Source organism: Rattus norvegicus, chromosome 17 (genome assembly GCF_021556685.1).
Source record: "Rattus norvegicus strain SHRSP/BbbUtx chromosome 17, alternate assembly SHRSP_T2T, whole genome shotgun sequence".
NCBI classification, from domain to species: domain Eukaryota; kingdom Metazoa; phylum Chordata; class Mammalia; order Rodentia; family Muridae; genus Rattus; species Rattus norvegicus.
This window is the reverse complement of record NC_141550.1, coordinates 72,763,600-72,781,606: the sequence shown is the minus strand read 5'-3', so window position 1 is coordinate 72,781,606 and position 18,007 is coordinate 72,763,600. Positions and strand designations below refer to the sequence as shown.

Below are 18,007 nucleotides of genomic sequence, written 5' to 3'. Positions count from 1 at the left end.
AGATCAAAAACTCAGGTGACAACAAATGCTGGGGAGGATGTGGAGAAAGAGGAACACTCCTCCACTGTTGGTGGGATTGCAGACTGGTAAAACCATTCTGGAAATCAGTCTGGAGGTTCCTCAGAAAACTGGACATTGAACTACCTGAGGATGCAGCTATACCTCTTTTGGGCATATACCCAAAAGATGCCTCAAGATATAACAAAGATGCCATTATGTTCATAGCAGCCTTATTTATAATAGCCAGAAGCTGGAAAGAACCCAGATGCCCTTCAACAGAGGAATGGATACAGAAAATGTGTTTCACCTACACAATGGAATATTACTCAGCTATCAAAAACAATGACTTTATGAAATTCATAGGCAAATGGTTGGAACTGGAAAATATAATCCTGAGTTAGGTAACCCAATCACAGAAAAACACACATGGTATGCACTCATTGATAAGTGGCTATTAGCCCAAATGCTTGAATTACCCTAGATGCATAGAACACATGAAACTTAAGACGGATGATCAAAATGTGAATGTTTCACGCCTTCTTTAAAAGGGGAACAAGAATACTCTTGGCAGGGAATAGAGAAGCAAAGATTAAAAAAGAGACAGAAGGAACACCCATTCAGAGCCTGCCCCACATATGGCCCATACATATACAGCCACCCAATTAGACAAGATGGATGAAGCAAAGAAGTGCAGACCGACAGGAGCCGGATGTAGATCTCTTCTGAGAGACACAGCCAGAATACAGCAAACACAGAGGCGAATGCCAGCAGCAAAGCACTGAACTGAGAATAGGACCCCCGTTGAAGGAAACAGAGAAAGAACTGGAAGAGCTTGAAGGGGCTCGAGACCCCTTATGAACAACAATGCCAACCAACCAGAGCTTCCAGGGACTAAGCCACTACCTAAGGCTATACATGGACTGACCCTGGCCTCTGACCTCATAGGTAGCAACGAATATCCTAGTAAGATCACCAGTGTAAGGGGAAGCCCTTGGACCTGCTAAGACTGAACCCCCAGTGAATGTGATTGTTGTGGGGAGGGCGGCAATGGGGGGAGGGTGGGGAGGGGAAACAACCATAAAGAAGGGGAGGGAGAGGGATTGGGGGATGTTTGCCAGGGAATAACACTCGAAATGTATGTAAGAAATACTCAAGTTGAGAGAGAGAGAGAGAGAGAGAGAGAGAGAGAGAGAGAGAGAGAGAGAAGAGAAATAAATCTCTGGAGCGTAAAAAAAAAGAAGTTGTGGCCCTGTTGGTGTAGGTGTGTCACTGTGAGTGTGGGCTTTAAGACCCTCATCCTGGCTGCCTGGAAGACAGTGTTCTGCTAGCAGCCTTCATATGAAGGTTCCTTTCAGCTCCTCCTGCACCATGCCTGCCTGGATGCTGCCTTGTTCCTGACTTGATGATCATGGACTGAGGCTCTGAACCTGTAAGCCATCCCCAATTAAATGTTGTCCTTTATAAGATTTGCCTTGGCCATGGTGTCTGTTCACAGCAGTAAATCCTGAACTAATACAAATGCCTTGGCAATAACCAGTAATTCCATAATTAGACTTAAGACCCATCAAACGATAAGGAAATCTTGTCCTGTACATGAAACCTAGCAAATTAGTTATTGCTAATAAAGTCATGGATATTAGAGAATTTACAACTATTACTTTACTAAAATAGCAAAACCTCTATTAAGAATCTAAACATCTTTCTTTGTACCCACACATAAGTGTTATCTTCCCTCCTCATCAAAGAAAATTTTCTTTGCCACAGGTGGAGACCACTATAGAAAACTACAACCAATTAAGAATTGTGGAGCCCGGTCCCTGTGATCCATCTGCAAAATACTCCAGAGCACAAAGCACAAGGAACATTGCAGAAGAAGGGGCAGAGGATTGCATGAGTCAGAGAATCAGGGAACTCATAAAACTGTTTAACCTAGTAACACCAAAACTACATCCATAAAGTTTCATCAATAGGACTGCCAACTATGAACTAAATGGAGTTCAATGCCTATATCAAACTGGATGAAGAAAATCCCTGAGTCCTCAAACCTACATAAAGACCTATATAAGGAAAACTGGGAATAGTAGAGGTGGCCTTCCCCAGGGAAAAGCACACTATTTTGTTGTCCAGTGTCAAGTGATCAGCTCTAAATAAATCATAATTAGTGAAAAGGGGGCCATGAATTTGAAGGAAAGAAGGGAAGAGCATATTGAAGAGTTTGGTGAAAGGAAAGGGAAAATGTTATAATTAAGTTACAATTTTAAATAATATTTTTGTGCTTATTACCAATTTATAGGACGCTGAGACCCCAGGACTGCATAGGCAACAAGAACAATGTCTCATGACTTGCAGAAATCCAGCAGCTTGCTCCGGTTCAGATAAGGGTGACATTCTACCTATGGATGAGCAATATAGAAATATATTGTAGTATAAGAAACTCCATTTAATACATTTTTATTCTCTCTCTCTCTCCCTCTCTTCTCTCTCTCTCTCTCTCTCTCTCTCTCTCTGTGTGTGTGTGTGTGTGTGTGTGTGTGTGTGCTCTTTAAGGATTAAAGAAGGTATTAGATCCATCAAAGCTTTAGAAGAGCACCTTAACTGATTTGTTATCTCGCTAGCCCCCCAAGTGTCAATAGTAATATGAAAAATAAATACAACTTAAGAAAATATATGCAACATTACAACACAATTAGTGATTAAACCAGTGATTGAAAGTTATTGAGAAATAAGTTAGAATAAAAGACAAACATACTTCAATGGGTGATTTGATTACAGAAGCTCTGAAAGAGATGAGGACTAAGATGTGGTGAGGAACAAGGTCAGCTAATGATCTATGAGTGGGCTTCATCTACCGTTGAAAATCTTGTAAGTAGGTAACTTGCTTGTCTGACATACATACTTTTTATACAGTCTCCACACAGGAATATGCTTTTGCCTTTGGCTCACATTCATATCCACAGACTGTTGCATTGTTTGGACACTAATGTCACCCTGTCTTTTTTTTTTACTAAGGCACCTCATGTTGGAGTTTTCAATCTATTATCCTTTGTAGGGCTGGATTTGTAGAAAGATATTGTATAAATTCGGTTTTGTCAAGGAATATCTTGGTTTCTCCATCTATGTTAATTGAAAGTTTTGCTGGATCTAGTATCCTGGGCTGGCATTTGTGTTCTCTTAGGGTCTGTATGACATCAGGATCTTCTGACTTTCATTACCTCTGGTGAGAAGTCTGGTGTAATTCTTATAGGTCTGCCTTTATATATCATTTGACCCTTTTCCCTTACTGCTTTTACTATCCTTTTTTGTTTTGTGCATTTGGTGTTTCAACTATTATGTGACAGGAGGAATTTCTCTTCTGGTCCAATCTATTTGGAGTTCTGTAGGCCATAACTTTCTTTAGGTTAGGGAAGTTTTCTTCTATAATTTTGTTGAATATATTTACTGGCCCTTTAAGTTGAGAGTCTTCACTCTCTTCGATACTTATTATCCTTTGGTTTGATCTTCTCATTGTGACCTGGATTTCCTGGATGTTTTGGGAAAGGAGCTTTTTGTGTTTCACATTATCTTTGATAGTTGTGTCGATGTTTTCCATGGTATCTTCACATTATAGTGTCTCTTCTATCTCTTGTATTCTGTATTCTGTTGGTGATGCTTGTATCTATGACTCCTTGCTCTTCCTTTGGTTTTCTATCTCCAGGGTTGTCTCCCTTTTTGCTTTCTTTGTTGCTTCTATTTCCATTTTTAAATCCTGGATGGTTTTGTTCAATTCCTTCATCTGTTTGGTTGTGTGTTCCTGCAATTCTTTCAGGGATTTTTGTGTTTCCTCTTTAAGGGCTTCTACTTGTTTACTTGTGTTGTTCTGCATTTCTTTACGGGGGTTATTTAGGTCTTTCTTCAAGTCCTCCATCATTATCATAAAAAGTGGTTTTAAATCTAAATCTTGCTTTTCTGTTGTGTTTGGATATTCAGTATTTTCTTTGGTAGAAGAACTGGGCTCTGATGATGCCAAGTGGTCTTGGTGTCTGTTGTTTAGGTTCTTGCGCTTGCCTCTAGCCATTGGGTGGTCTCTGGTGTTTGCTTGTCTTGCTGTTTCTGAGAGTGACTTGACCCTCCTTTAGGCCTCTGTGTCAGCACTCCTGTAGAACTGTTTTCTTTCAGCCTTTTCTGAGACAAGGTGCTCTGATCACAGGTGTGTAGGTGCTCCTGGTGACTGTCTTTCAGCTATAGGTGCCAGACCCTCAGAAGTGAGGACACTCTTGAGAAATCAGAAGAGACTACTCGCTGGCCACATTCAGACCCAAGAGGGAATCGCCTAGTGCCAACTGGGCCTTCTGGGTGCAACGACCTAGGAGCAATCAGAACCCTTCTGAAATCTCCCCCGTGGGATTTGGGTACAGGGAGCTGTTTGGCCGGTTCCATTCAGTCCGGCACGCAGACTAGAACCGCAGGTACCAGAGGCTGACTGTTCCTCTGTTCCTGTGTCCAGAGTCAAAAGGAATGTGGGCAGAAGTGTGCAGAAATGGCAGTCTGTCCTGAGGTCTCAGGATGTCTGCACTTCTGGGTGTTCAGCTCTCTTCCCCAGGGGCAATAAAATCTCTTACATCACATACTAAAATGTCTCACTATCATTACCTTCAGCCCTCTGTAAGTATGCCACATATTCTGCTTGTCCAAAGGAAATCTGATTCACATATTCACTGCTAGGAGAGATAATCAAGACACAGTTAGTATTCCCAGTATGTATAAAATAGAAAGTCAATAAAGAGTGAGATCAGTAAGAGGACTTGAACTGATTCTGCTGTGATACTTTAAATCTTTGGAACACAGACCTTTACTCCGTGTCACAAAACAAATTACAGGTGGGAAAATTTATAGTCGTTAAATTTGCATGTAGAAATGTGACTCCCTGTCATTATGTAAGAGACTTTTGCTGTATCTGTCATCACTTAAAGCACAAGTTTATTCTTTGCAGACATCTGTCTAAGGTAGCATTTTAAATTATTGTCATTTCTTAACATTTGGGTCATGGCTCTAGAGTTTATTTCTTAAGGGTAGAGCAGAAAATCAAATACATGCATGCCCATACAGTTTAATAATTTTAGAAACTTTATTTTCTTAATAAATTACAATAAAAGGATGGTGGTTTTCCTCTCCCAACCCCAGCCTGACTTTCTTAGGTGGGAGGGGATTCATCAAGGTGGAACTTGAGAAGGACACATTGCTTTCTCTTGCCTTTTCTACTACTCTGGTTACTGAGAAACAATAAAGTTCTGTTATAATCCTCACAGCGGTGCAAGAAGGATGAAAGCTTTCACAAGAATGAAAGTTCAGCTAACCTCTCCAATGTCACACTGTCGAATAGTCTGAGGAAGATTGTAGACTCTAGACTAGCTTCTAGGCTAATAAGTTCTCCACTTATTTCATGGTTATAACACACTTCACATTGTAGTGTCACCTTTATCACTTTACAGGACCCAATAATTCACAGAATCTATAAGGTCAAAGTTCACCCAGTTTTTATATTTTAATGCATACAAATCTCCCAGTTTTTGGTATTACATGGGAAATTTTACTTATCTCAATTTCAACATTTACCAGGAATTGCTGGAGGCATCCCATGATTCTATGCTTCTCATGTCCAGTAAGTTCTGATACACCTATTCTCTAGTGTTTTCCCTTAGTGCAAGCAAACAAGGAAGAAAGATGTCCTGTACTGTAGAAACAAACCAAGAAATAACTCCCAATTTAACTAGTATCAAGTCAAGGGAGCTGTGAGACTATTCTGTGCAGTGTGACTTTCATATTTAGAATGAAGCTGGGGAATGAACTGAAGTGGGGGGAAACAGTGCCCATAATAATCGATCACCAATACCCATAACAACTGATTAACAATGGCTCAGAACAATTGATCACAAACAGTCTTATTGGACCCTGTTACATAAGTTCTGCCTATTTTTGTTCTTACCATGGAGTAGCCCCAGCTAGCAGAAACTCTGAACCAGAGATGAAAAGGGAGAGTTCAGCTCCCACATATCATGTGTCAGTTTTCTCTGGAAACCCTCCACCCTTAACCCTTCGTCTTTTGTTACCTCTGGATTTTGAAAAGTGCCATAGCCCAGTAATGGCATGAGGCGGCCATCACTGAGTCCCACACACTGCTGTTTGAAACTCATTGCTCTTCACTCTTCTGATTGTGCACAGGGTGCACAATTTTTTCTTTCCTTTATACATGGTTAAAAAGGAAGGGCAGTGCCTACTTCTAGCATCTGTTCAGTGTTTAATCATTAGCATGTGGAAGGGGAGAGGTTGGTGCAAAGCAGCCATGGAGAGCAGTCAGAACCCATTAAATGATTTATATGATTGTAGTTTTTTCCCTAGGGTGCAGCTACTGACACTGAAACAGTTAGTTTTAAATAATTTTTCTCGTTATGGTTTACACATTACTATCATAACAGTAACACTGAATAATTCCCAACAGGCAGAAGCTGTCAGAACTGTTCCTAACATTTATTTTATTTCTCCTCTCCCATTTCTCTGTGTATGCAAGTGAACATGGCAGTGGGAAGGAGACTTCACATCCTCTGGAGCTGCAGTTTTAAGTGTTTGGACGTGGCCTGCCAGAGAAGCCAACCTGAACTCTGGTCCTCTGACACAGAACAAGCTCTCTTAATGTAAGCTGTGTTGCCAGCACCAGATTTTTTTTGTTGTTGTTCTTGGTATAAAATTTGCATTATAATGAGTTTGTTTATTAATTACATATTCCCTAAAACATAAACTATTTTATACCATATACAGAACTTTATTAAGAAAACCTGCTGAGAATTTCATACATTATGACTCTCTAGAGTCTACAATTAAGTTAAGAACAAAACCAAAACCAACTGAGTTTTAAACTATGTCCTAGATAAAATATTTTCAGTACCTTCCTCCTCCTCCTTCTCCTCTTCTTCTGCTTCTTCTCACTAAAAAATGTTCAAGTACACCACAGAGAATCAAACAGCACAGCTGATGTTCAGTAGATGTTAAATTATTAACTATACCTGGAAATCATTATCAGTTCAAACAGATTCTTAAAACTGAGTATTCCTGATGTACCGACAAATTGTAAAATGAATCAAAATTCAACTCCTGGGCTTTGCATCAGTAAAGAATTTTTTTTCATACAACTGGAGACTTCTTTAACTTTATCCTGGGGAGTCTTTGGGGCTGCTTGGCAGGAATTTGACTTTGGACCAGGACAGGGAAGTTAGCTCAGGCAGGAATCTGATTTTAGGCTAGAACAAATAAGTAGGCTTCAGGCAAGAATCTGACTTTGGCTTAGGACAGGGAAGTAGGTTCATGTATCTGTGTAATCCTGGGAAACCCTTAGAAACAGTGATCACATGACTTTGCTTATTGCCTTGCTTGTTCCTTAACCTAGAACTGGTCTTATAACTTGCATGTGATCAAAAGGATATAAAAGCAGATTGGATAAAGTTAATCCCACCTCAGCCTCAGAACTGGCTAGGGTCTTGTTAAAATGTTGTCCAATTTCTTTTTTCTTTTTAATCCTACCTCCTGCCCTGCAGAACCTGTTGACCTACTGAGCTGGCTTGGAAAGATGACAGCTCAATGAGGGAGCTCAAGTAAGCAGGGTGCAGTGACACTGTGGGAATTGCATGCAAAGAAAAATAAAAGATTTGGGCCACTAGTGGACAAACCCCATAACAACAGGGCAAGGTAATGGTAAAGTGTTTGTGGTGTGTTTAGAGTTATGCTAAAATCTAGAGAAGTGAAGGTAATTCTTATAGATGTTTTTAATCTTTAGACCCTGACTACAAACAGTTTACACTCCAGACATGAGAGAGAATGGGTTTCAGGACAGCAGTCCTCCCTAACTATCCAGGGATGGTTCGGTGAAAGAGGAAGAAAATGAATGCAAGCTGTTTCAGAGCTTTCCTAGGGACAGGAGGAGACCAGGACAGAGGTCCTCTATGGCTCCTATTGGAGAAATGCTTAGTCCTGGTTCTGGGTCCCTTAGCCAGGATTTCTCATCCTTTCAGTGGGACATCATCTAATTCTCTTCCTTCTCTTTCTTTTTTCTGTTCTTGGTGCACCAATCTGTCCATGTCTGTCGATTTATGTCTGTGCCTCTGTCTCATTGCTTGAATGTTCTGTGTTTCATATTAAAAATAAAAAAAATGCTTAAAACTTTATCTGCTGGTTGTTCGCCCCTTGATTTAGTTTTAACTTGTTTCAAAAATTAAAAAACAAAAAGCAGTCTCGATTGGCCTTTGGAGCCCTGAAACTGTAGCTAGGAGTCTAGGTCAGCCGGAGAAGCCCTGCTAGGTACTGATTGTCTGTACAAGTCAATTTTAAAGGGGCCAGTAAGAGAGATAATGGCTATCCTTCCTAGAAAAATCTATGTGACTGCTATTATTGGGTTCAGCAGATGACAAGAAGTTCCTTTCTTGAAATTACAACTAGAGAAAGTAAGAAATTTCTCTGGTTTAAATAAGTAAATGTGTGGCTACCTCATTTTTGTTTCTGACTGGTTTAAATGTATAAATATGCTCTGTATGTCTTGGTTATAGATTATTGCTTTATAAATTATTGGGTATGATTAAAAATATATAACATTGGAAACAGAAAGTTGGCTTAAAACTGGTAACTCAGGATTGGAGTCATTCAGAACAACATTTGGCGTGAACCTATCTGGAGAAACAGGTCTTTAAGATACCTCTAAATTGGGGAAAATTTCATGTAATTCTTATCTGAGAAACCAGACTTATAAAAGTTAGCATTTAGGACAGTGTCTCTTGGGTGAGGTGTTGGAGGCTGCCCTCTTGTGCATTCATGTGCAGAAATTGGCAGCTGAACTTTAGAATGTGGGCGGGGCACTTGGTGTTGACTTTGGACAGACTGGATTGTTGGTTGGAGGTTGAGTTTTGCTTTCCAGAGCTGTGGTTGTGCTCTGATGTCGCAAGGGAAACTGGAAGATTGTGGTTGAGCTGACAGTGTTCCATTGGCTGCAGTTTGCAGTTTGAGCACAGGCTTAGGATTTGAACTCTCACATATTTGTGATTAAGAAAACACTGGTCAGGTAGAGATTGCTGCAGGGTTTGTGAAGGGTCGGTGAGGGTATGGAACTTGTGGAGGCATTGCAGCCTGACGTGCCTAATCCAGCTGCTATTCCGGGAAATGCTTATTGAATTGTTATGGATTTGGAGGATTGTTTTTATACTATTTCTTTGCATCCTCATGATTGTAAAAGGTTTGCATTTAGCATGTCTGCTTATAATTTTAAAGAACCCTTGAAGCGATAGATGTCATTGGAAAGTTTTGCCTCAAGGAATGGCTAATAGCTGTATATTATGTCAAAAATTTTGTCACTGCTTCAATGCAAGTAGTTAGGAGTTTGAATCTTTTAGTGCATATTATTCATTATATGGATATTTTATGAGCTGATCCCTCTGAAGGTGTTTTATTACAGGCCTCTGCTTTAAAATATTGGGGAGTGGTTGTGAAGGACCATCGAGGCTTTCTCCAGCCTAACACCCACCCGCCTCTGGGCAAGGCTAGTCCAGGTTCCAGCTTGCCACCTCAGGTTGAGCCTAGGCCAAGTTCCATTCTCTACCCTCAGGAACATTCCTGAGTAGAAAATTCTCAGAATGTACTCAATGATGTTTGCTAGCCAACAGATTTAAAAATTAATATGCTTACCCAATAAGTTTGAACTGTGATTTGCTGAGGTAACCTGTGCCCCTAAAAGCATAAAAGGTGCTTGTAATAGCCATCCAGGGTCACCTTCTATTCACTCGCTTTGAGGGACTGATTGAGGGTCCACCCTGATGCGCCAAAAAATAAACCTCTTGCTTTTATATCAATTTGTATCTCAGTGTCTCACTTGGGGGCAGGTTGGGGGTGGGGAGACACGCCATCTTGAAGTAAGTACCACTGGCAGAGGAGGCTCTGGGTCTAACAGTTGTTGCTCTAGAAAAGATTTAAAGACAATATCCTTTTCAAAATTTGGGGCATCAGTTATATCCTAAACAAACTGTGGCACAGAAAATTCAAATAAGAAAAGATAATTTACTTTTAATGATTTTTCAAAAGTTGTTAGTTAACTAAAACCTCACCTTAAGCTCACCACAGGAGGACTTAAACCTCTGATATTCTTAAGAGGGATATAAAGCCTAATTCCTCTTGACAAACAACTGATGAGCATTAGTTGCTTTGCAGAAGGTAGAAGAAACTATTAGTCAATGATAGATATGTAGACTATGATCAATTGTCGGCCGTTGCATTCTTGCTACCTCTTATGCACAGCAGTCCTTTGGTAAAAAGGGATCATTAATGTGGATTCATCTTTCTTTTCCAAAGAAAGTTTGAACACCCTATCATGAAGCTGTTGCTTTGTTAATACAAAATTGTAGAACTGAATCACGAAAGTATTTTGGGAGAGAACTTGGTGAAATATTTATTCCTTATCCCAAACAGCAATTAAATTGGTTATTACCAAATCCTGATATTTGTCCTATTGCATGTGCAAATTTTTAGGCAAAATTTATAATCACTATCCAAAAGACAAGTGGTTGACATTTTCCTCTATGCGTGCTTTTATATTTTCTGTAAATTTATGGATGCAGCCCATAGAAAATGCACTTACTCTATTTACAGATGGCTCATCTAATGGTAAGGCAGAATATGTCATTGGATCACATGATCATTCTCTGGAGTTCCCCCCTGCTCCAGCAGAAATAATTGAAATACATGCTGTAGCTGCTGAAAAGCTGAAAAATCAAGCTTTTAATTTGTATAATGATAGCCAGTATATAGCTCATGGTTTACAATTACTTGAAACTGTTTCCTTTTTTAGATGGTCCTAATTCTCAAATTTTACATGTATTTATGCAAATACAGCTCAACTAAAGAAAATGTAGTGTTCCTTACTTTATAGGACATTTAAGAGCTCATACTGGATTGCCTGAACCCATTAGTGAGAGCAATGCCACCAAAAATTTACATACCAGGTAGATTATAGGCCTTACACAGGAACAATAGCCAAAAATCTCAAACTTTACATCATCAGAATAGTAATAACTTGCGACAACAACTTGGTATTTCTTGAGAATGTGCATGGCAAATTGTAAAAACTTGTCCTCAATGTCCTTAATTTCTACCTGAACCACGTAATGGTGTTAATCGTCGAGGACTTATACCTCATAAGTTGCAACAAATGGATGTTACCCATATTTCTGATCTTAGAAAATTAAAATATTTACTTGTGACCATTGACCTTCTCAGGCCTTCTACTTGCAATTGCTTTAACAGGAGAAACAACTAAAATTGTAATTAATCATTGCTTAAGTCGTTTCTCTATGCTGGGTGTTCCAAATCAGATTAAAACAGATAATGGAACTGACTATTGCAGTCAAGCATTTGAGATGTTTTGTGGACAATTTAATATTACCCATATTACTGGGATTCCTTATAATCCTCTAGGACAAGGTATTATAGAACTTTAAAAAACTTCATATATGAAAAAAAGGGGGGAAGTTATTTTCCTGTACATCACACAATTGTTTAAGTCATGCTGTACTTTTTTTAAAAATTAGAATGCCAAGGAACTCTTTGCTGAGTGTCTATGGCACGCTACAGCTAGGTATACTCATGCCTAGGTGAAATGGAAGCATCCCCATACTAGCATACAGCATGATTCTGATCAGGTATTTAATATGGGGAAGAAGGCATGTCGGTGTTTTTTTTCTGCAGGATGCTGAAGGAGTGTGGTGGCTTCCAGAGTGATTGGTGAGACATGCTGATGCTGGGACAAAGAATGATGCTGACCTGTGAGCTTGCTGAGTGCCCTGACAATGGTAACTAGAAAGCCGTATTGGACGTGTATTTCTGATCTACCATTGCTTGCCTATATCCCAGACTAGACAAGCTGCCTTGTCTCAGTCTGTTAGATCTTGTGATACAGAGAACACAGAGACTTGAAGCTGACTTTGAAAAATTAATCAAATAGAGAAATTATTATACGTCTATTTAGGGTGTTGATTTCTCAGTTTAATTTGTTAGATATACCTTGAAATTAATCCATTTATGTTATGTTTTTCAGCTTAATTGACTACAGGTTTTGGAAATACTCTTTTTATAATAAAAATATCAAAAATGTTGTTTTAAGAATAAATAACAAATTTAAATATTTAAAATACTTAAAAGACAAAACAATATTTTGGTGTCTGTTGTCATGTTTTCCTCTTTAGTTTTGAATGTTCTACTTTGTGTCCTCTCTTGGTTAGTTGGTCCCAGGGTGGTCTGTTGATCACATTTCTTCTTTCACAGAACTAGCCTGTAGTAATAATTTTTTTATTTTCTAAAAGACCCAGTTATGTGATGTGATTGTTTTTGTTTTAAACCCAGGTGTGGGATATAGAGATGCTTCAGAGTGGCCACAGCCACTAATTATAATTGTCTTGTGCTCTTGGAGGGGCATGATTTTTTGCCAGATGCGGATAGTTTACGTTTGGATTTCTGGGTTTTCTCGAGAGGGTATAAATGGTAGAGCCTTGTGGAGGCTGCTGTTCAGCCTGCAGCTGTGTCCTCTGTTGCTGGTTACTGATGTTGCTTTTGCTGTTTGCTGGTTTGCTGTTTGCTGGTTGTTTGCTGGTTTGCTGGTTTGCTGGTTTGCTGGTTTGCTGGTTTGCTGGTTTGCTGGTTTGCTGGTTTGCTGGTTTGCTGGTTTGCTGGTTTGCTGGTGTGCTGCTTTGCTGCTTTGCTGGTTTGCTGGTTTGCTGGTTTGCTTTGCTGGTTTGCTGGTTTGCTTTGCTGGTTTGCTGGTTTGCTGGTTTGCTGGTTTGCTGGTTTGCTGGTTTGCTGGTTTGCTGGTTTGCTTTGCTGGTTTGCTGGTTTGCTTTGCTGGTTTGCTGGTTTGCTGGTTTGCTGGTTTGCTGGATTGCTGGATTGCTGGATAGTTATCCTCCTGATGAAGATTGGATTTGCCCCTAGGAATTTGATGACCCTAATCAGCAGGATGTAGTCTGAGATCGATGCCCTTTCCCCTCTAACCTTCTGTCTTGCCTACCTGGATTTGGAGAATTGGAAAGGATTGGGGTGGAGAAGGGAAGTAGAGATTAAAGAACCCAATCAAGTAGCCAGAAAGTAAGTTACCGTAGCCTTCAAATTCATTGATTGCTTTTTTTTTACATCATTTTATCTTTTCATTATTACTGACATTTGCCCTGGTTTTTCATTATTTCATATTATCTATTGATTGGTTGTTCCAAATTTTGAGTGTATCACTAAAGCATTTGTTTGTGATCCTTCTGATTTTTTTCTTGTAGGCCCTTAATTGTCTATTGGAGAAAATAGGACATTCAAATCAGCTACTAATGATCTGATGTAATCCATGTCTTTAAATCTAATCATAGGTTTTCTTTTTAATGATATTGGGCATCCAAAAGTTTGATATTTATATCTATATTTAATCTATATCTACATTTGGGATACTAATGCCCTCTTATTTAACTGTTCCCCTGATTAGAATGAAGAGTACTTTTTTATCTCTCCTGTTTATTTTTAGTCTATTTTTTCAGCTATTAGAATAGTAACACCTGCTTGCTTTCTGTTTCCATTTGATTGCCCAACATTTTATTCTAAGTCAACACATATCTTTAAAAATAAAACGTGTATCTTGTAGACAACAGGTAGGTAGGTTTTGTTCCTTGAACCATTTAGCAATCCTGTATCCTTTGATTGGAGAAATGAGGCCATTGGTATTTAAAGTAATTACTGAAATCCGTGTGTTACTTGTGGGCATCACATTCTTGCTCCTTGTTGTTTGTGTTCTCATATTGTTAATGTTACAAAAATAAACATTGTGGTCATATTTTATGCATTACTGTTGCAAATCATTGTTATTCTTCCTGAAACAGCAGATTTGGAAAATGCCATGTATTATTCACATTTCTAGAATGAAATGATATTGCTTCTGATACTGAGGAATATGTTATATATAAAAAGGCAGTGGAACTATTGAGTTAATACTTTGCTTGGGGTTTCCAGGTAGAAACGTAACACTTTAAGCTGCCTAATTCTGAAAGTGCTTTGCTTAGTATAAAATGATGAAGTTTGCTCCGTACGGTCTGGGTTGTTAGAAATCAGACATTTCCCAAACCTGCCTTCAGGGGCTCCGTGACTCAGCATCTCCATCATCACTAGCTGCCAGTCCTTTCAATTCCTCTTCCTCCATGGACATCACAGATTGTTCTCTTGGTCTTCTTTCCTGCCTATCTGTCCATCTGTCTTTACCTCTTTCTCATTCTCTTTCTTGTTTTTGTTCTCAGTCAGTCTGTGTGCCTGTCTTTGCCATTTTCTCTGTCTCCTGGTCTCTCTGTTGACTTGCCTGTCTCTTTCATTCTCTGTCTCCTTCTCTGTCTATCTGTCTTTGTGTCTCTTTCTCATGTTCCCCCCAACCTGTACGAAGCTCTTACATGAGTATGTTAGTGTGATTTCTTTATGGCATACCTTGGCAAGGGCCTGATAGGTACTTCTGCTGCTTAATCATAACATTGCCCCAATGACTTGGTTGCCTCTACTCTACTGGTGCCTAGTGCTCTTCCCATGGGCTTTTGAACCACACTATGACCCTATGTGCCCACTCCACCTGCAGCAAATCCACCTTACAGTCCACTGATCCCTTGGCCTTCCTCATCCCCAGCCAATGGTGTAAGGGCTTCTCTGAGTCTCTGGTGGAGGCACCCACCATGACTATTTCCCTTGGTGAATTTCCTTTCTTTTTGAGAATGGTTTTTGCCTTGTTTGTTTGAAAGATCTGGCTCCAGACATTTGTCTTTTCTGGCCTTTAGCCCTGGACCTTGAACTGTGAGGTGACTACCTTCTTGTGTCTTTTCACTCAGTCCTCTCTAAGTCTTAGGGATGCCTTGGACTTAGGCTTTGGTCTTCTCCTCTCTCCATAAACTCAAGTTTGTAAAATGTGAGCACTTTTACCTATTTTGTTGTGATTAGCCAGTTAAAAATGTGAAAGTTAATCTGTTTTGGCAAATGTTAAAAGAGGAGTACAGCGTCTCAAAGACCAAGAACAGAGCCTTGTTCTGTGGGTTCATACGTTTGCCATTTACAGTTTCTGGCCATGTACATGAAAAAAATTACATTCAATTAAGTTCCAAATAGCACATTTATGACTTTTCAATAAAAACAGTTTTATTGACTATTGGCATATTTATAAACAGCAAATACCAATGAACTAGAAGTGTGATTGAAGAATTTTAAATGCTTAATAAAATTTCCTTAAGTTTTATAACTAAATATCAAGTTATTAAATGTGATTATTTTTATCACCAATTGAATATTTGATTACAGAATAGCAACTGCATTAATCAATTCAGATCTAGAAAGGTAATATTTTTTCTATCAAGTTGAGTAAAACACAGAGAATAAGATGGGTCTTTACTGTAGCTTAAATGGCAAGGGAGAAAAGACCCAACATCATCTTACATTTAGCACTTGTTTTCTTCAGACAATGTAAAGAGAGCCCACTGGCTGCACTCCCAGGTTCCCTGCTGCAACCCCAACCTTAGCTGCCATTGCTCCTGCCACTGTCATTGCCTCTGAGAACAGGACTGTGTCTCCCACATACACTGATCTTGGTAAGTCCACCAGTGATGTCTTAATAAAGGCCTACAGCTTTGGCATAGTGAAACTTGATTTGAATATGTAGTTAGAGAATGCATTGGAATTTACTAGCTCAGGCTCTGCCAACATGGAGACCACCACAGTGAATGGCAGTCTGGAAACCAAAGTAGGATGGACCGAGAATGGGCTGACGTTTACTGAGAAGTGGAACACAGACGACACCCTGGGCACAGATCATGGACTCAGGACTCATGCTCATGGACCGAGACTGATCTTTAATTATTGTTTCTTGCATACCACTGGGGAAAAATGCTAAAATCAAGACAGGGTACAAGAGGGAGCATGTCAACCTGGGCTGTGAAGTGGACTTTGACATCGCTGGGCCCTCAATCCGGGGCACTCTGGTGCTTGGCTATGAGTGTTGTCTGGCTACCAGATGAATTTGAGACCTCGCAGTCCAGGGTGACCCAGAGCAACTTCACAGTTGCTTACAAGGTGGACGAATCCCAGTTTCCTACTAATGTGAATGACGGGACAGAGTTTGGTGGCTCCATTTACCTGAAGATGAACAAGAAGTTGGAGACTGTTGTCAGTCTCGTCTGGACTGAAGGAAACAGTAACACTTGCTTTGGAATAGCAGCCCGGTATCAGGTCGATCCTCATGCCTGCTTTTTGGCCAAGGTGAATAACTATAACCTGATTGGCTTAGGGTGCACTCCGACCCTAAATTAAATCATCAAACTGACACTGTCCGCCCTGCTGGATGGCAAGAACGTCAATGCCGCCGACCACAAACTTGGTTTAGGACTGGAATTTCAAGCATAAATGAATATTGTACAATCGTTACTTTTAAACTATTTTGCAGCATAGAATTTAGTGTTCCTTTCAATATGTTAGGGATGCAAGATTGATAAATACCACGTTAGACCTCAGGCTAAGGATGACTTGTCTTTAAGGTGTTTACCATTTCACAGGTACAGCATAACCCTCATTCCAGGAAGGGTCCTTTTAAGCTGTAGTCGTGGGTTTGGGAGAATTGCCTCTAGAGATGCCAGGCTGCAAGTGGAAGCTGGGAACATGTGGACCCGTTGTAAATCTGTATCCAGTCCCCAGATGAAATTGTGACTTCCCACACATCGAACCCCAGTGTCCTGATCCTGTCTGCTCAGAAACATGTACATGTATATGTGAAAGGGACATTTTTAGACAGATGGTCACCCCCTGTTCCCATCCTAGCCCATCAGTTACCTGTTTTACACCAAAAGTAGTCTTTACGGTGTGCTTAGCTATTTCTTTTGTGCCATTTACCATGGAGAGTGTGGGCAATGATGGAGCCAGTCATTCAGGAATTAATTCTTCCTTGTGGTGTGGGTTTCTTCCATTTCTTTTTTAATTCCCATTTTTGCCATTGCACCAGAGTTTCAAATAGCTTCGGGTTCTCCAGCTCTGAGCTAGTGAGGTGATTGTGGTCAAACCATGACAACAATAATCTTAACTGATTCCTCTAGTAGCTCCATCATTATTTTTTAACAGTTTAATGGGGACATTATAGAGTCTTCCATTCTGTGTGTACTTAACTCCTCCCCTTCAAATGGTGTAATTAACATCACTTAAAATAAAAACTTTAATAAATACTGAAACCTCCAAATATGCATAGAGAAGTGAGCTCTGAATGAGAAATCAAGGTGAAATATTACCACCCTGTCTTAAGAGTCTGGAAGGACCTCGGGGACCAGATAGTGCACTGTCTAATAGAGACTGTTCCTATCCTTCAGAGTTCAAATTCTAGTTTGAGATATACATAAAAATTAAATTACAGGTGGGATTTATCGTAGTTTGTTTGAAACAAGAATGGATTTCTCTCTGTGACTTTGATGAAGAACAGTCACCATCAGAAGAAAGCTTTATTCTCATTACAGTGGAAAATTTGTCACACAGATGTTATAGAAGGTGTGAAAACATAATCATAACATTTTACATTTCACTGCACAAACTGGTAAAGGATGAGTAGTGGTCAACTCTCAAGAAATATTTCCTGAACCCATGTGAATACTGTATCCACCCCTAACACATTTCAATCCATATCGAATCCAGAAAGCCCGCAGCCTGTGCTCTAGACTGTTGATTTTCATTTTTCTGCCAAGATGAAAAATCAACTTTATTAGGGAAACAGAGTCCTCAGAATAACCAACAGGTGATCAGACCTTGAGGTGGAGCAAAATCTACCCAACTCGTCTCCTGTTCCTGTAGGGTCCTAGCTTGAAGAAACAGAACCAGAATCAGGTGACCTGGCAAACTAGTTGGGACCCCACCCAGGCTCCATCTATTTTTCCATTGATCCTGCAACAGCAACATTATTACTGTTGGTTCA

At 39.8% G+C, this 18,007-nt stretch overlaps 1 protein-coding gene and 1 pseudogene across 1 annotated transcript in view; one reads left to right on the top strand and one right to left on the bottom strand.

Moving 5' to 3' along the window:
* Akr1c13 (aldo-keto reductase family 1, member C13) overlaps positions 1 to 6,228 on the bottom strand; it is a 32,624-nt gene extending 26,396 nt beyond the window's left edge. The window contains exons 1-3 of the mRNA XM_087591142.1: positions 6,087 to 6,228; positions 4,630 to 4,697; positions 2,284 to 2,393 (exon numbers count right to left, since the gene is read on the bottom strand). Coding sequence (XP_087447268.1) covers positions 2,284 to 2,393; positions 4,630 to 4,697; positions 6,087 to 6,136 — 228 coding nt within the window. The 5' untranslated portion in view covers positions 6,137 to 6,228. The remainder of the gene's footprint in view (positions 1 to 2,283; positions 2,394 to 4,629; positions 4,698 to 6,086) is intronic.
* Positions 6,229 to 6,549: 321 nt separating this feature from the next.
* Vdac1-ps6 (voltage-dependent anion channel 1, pseudogene 6) lies at positions 6,550 to 16,461 on the top strand (annotated as a pseudogene).
* The last annotated feature ends 1,546 nt before the right edge of the window (positions 16,462 to 18,007 follow it).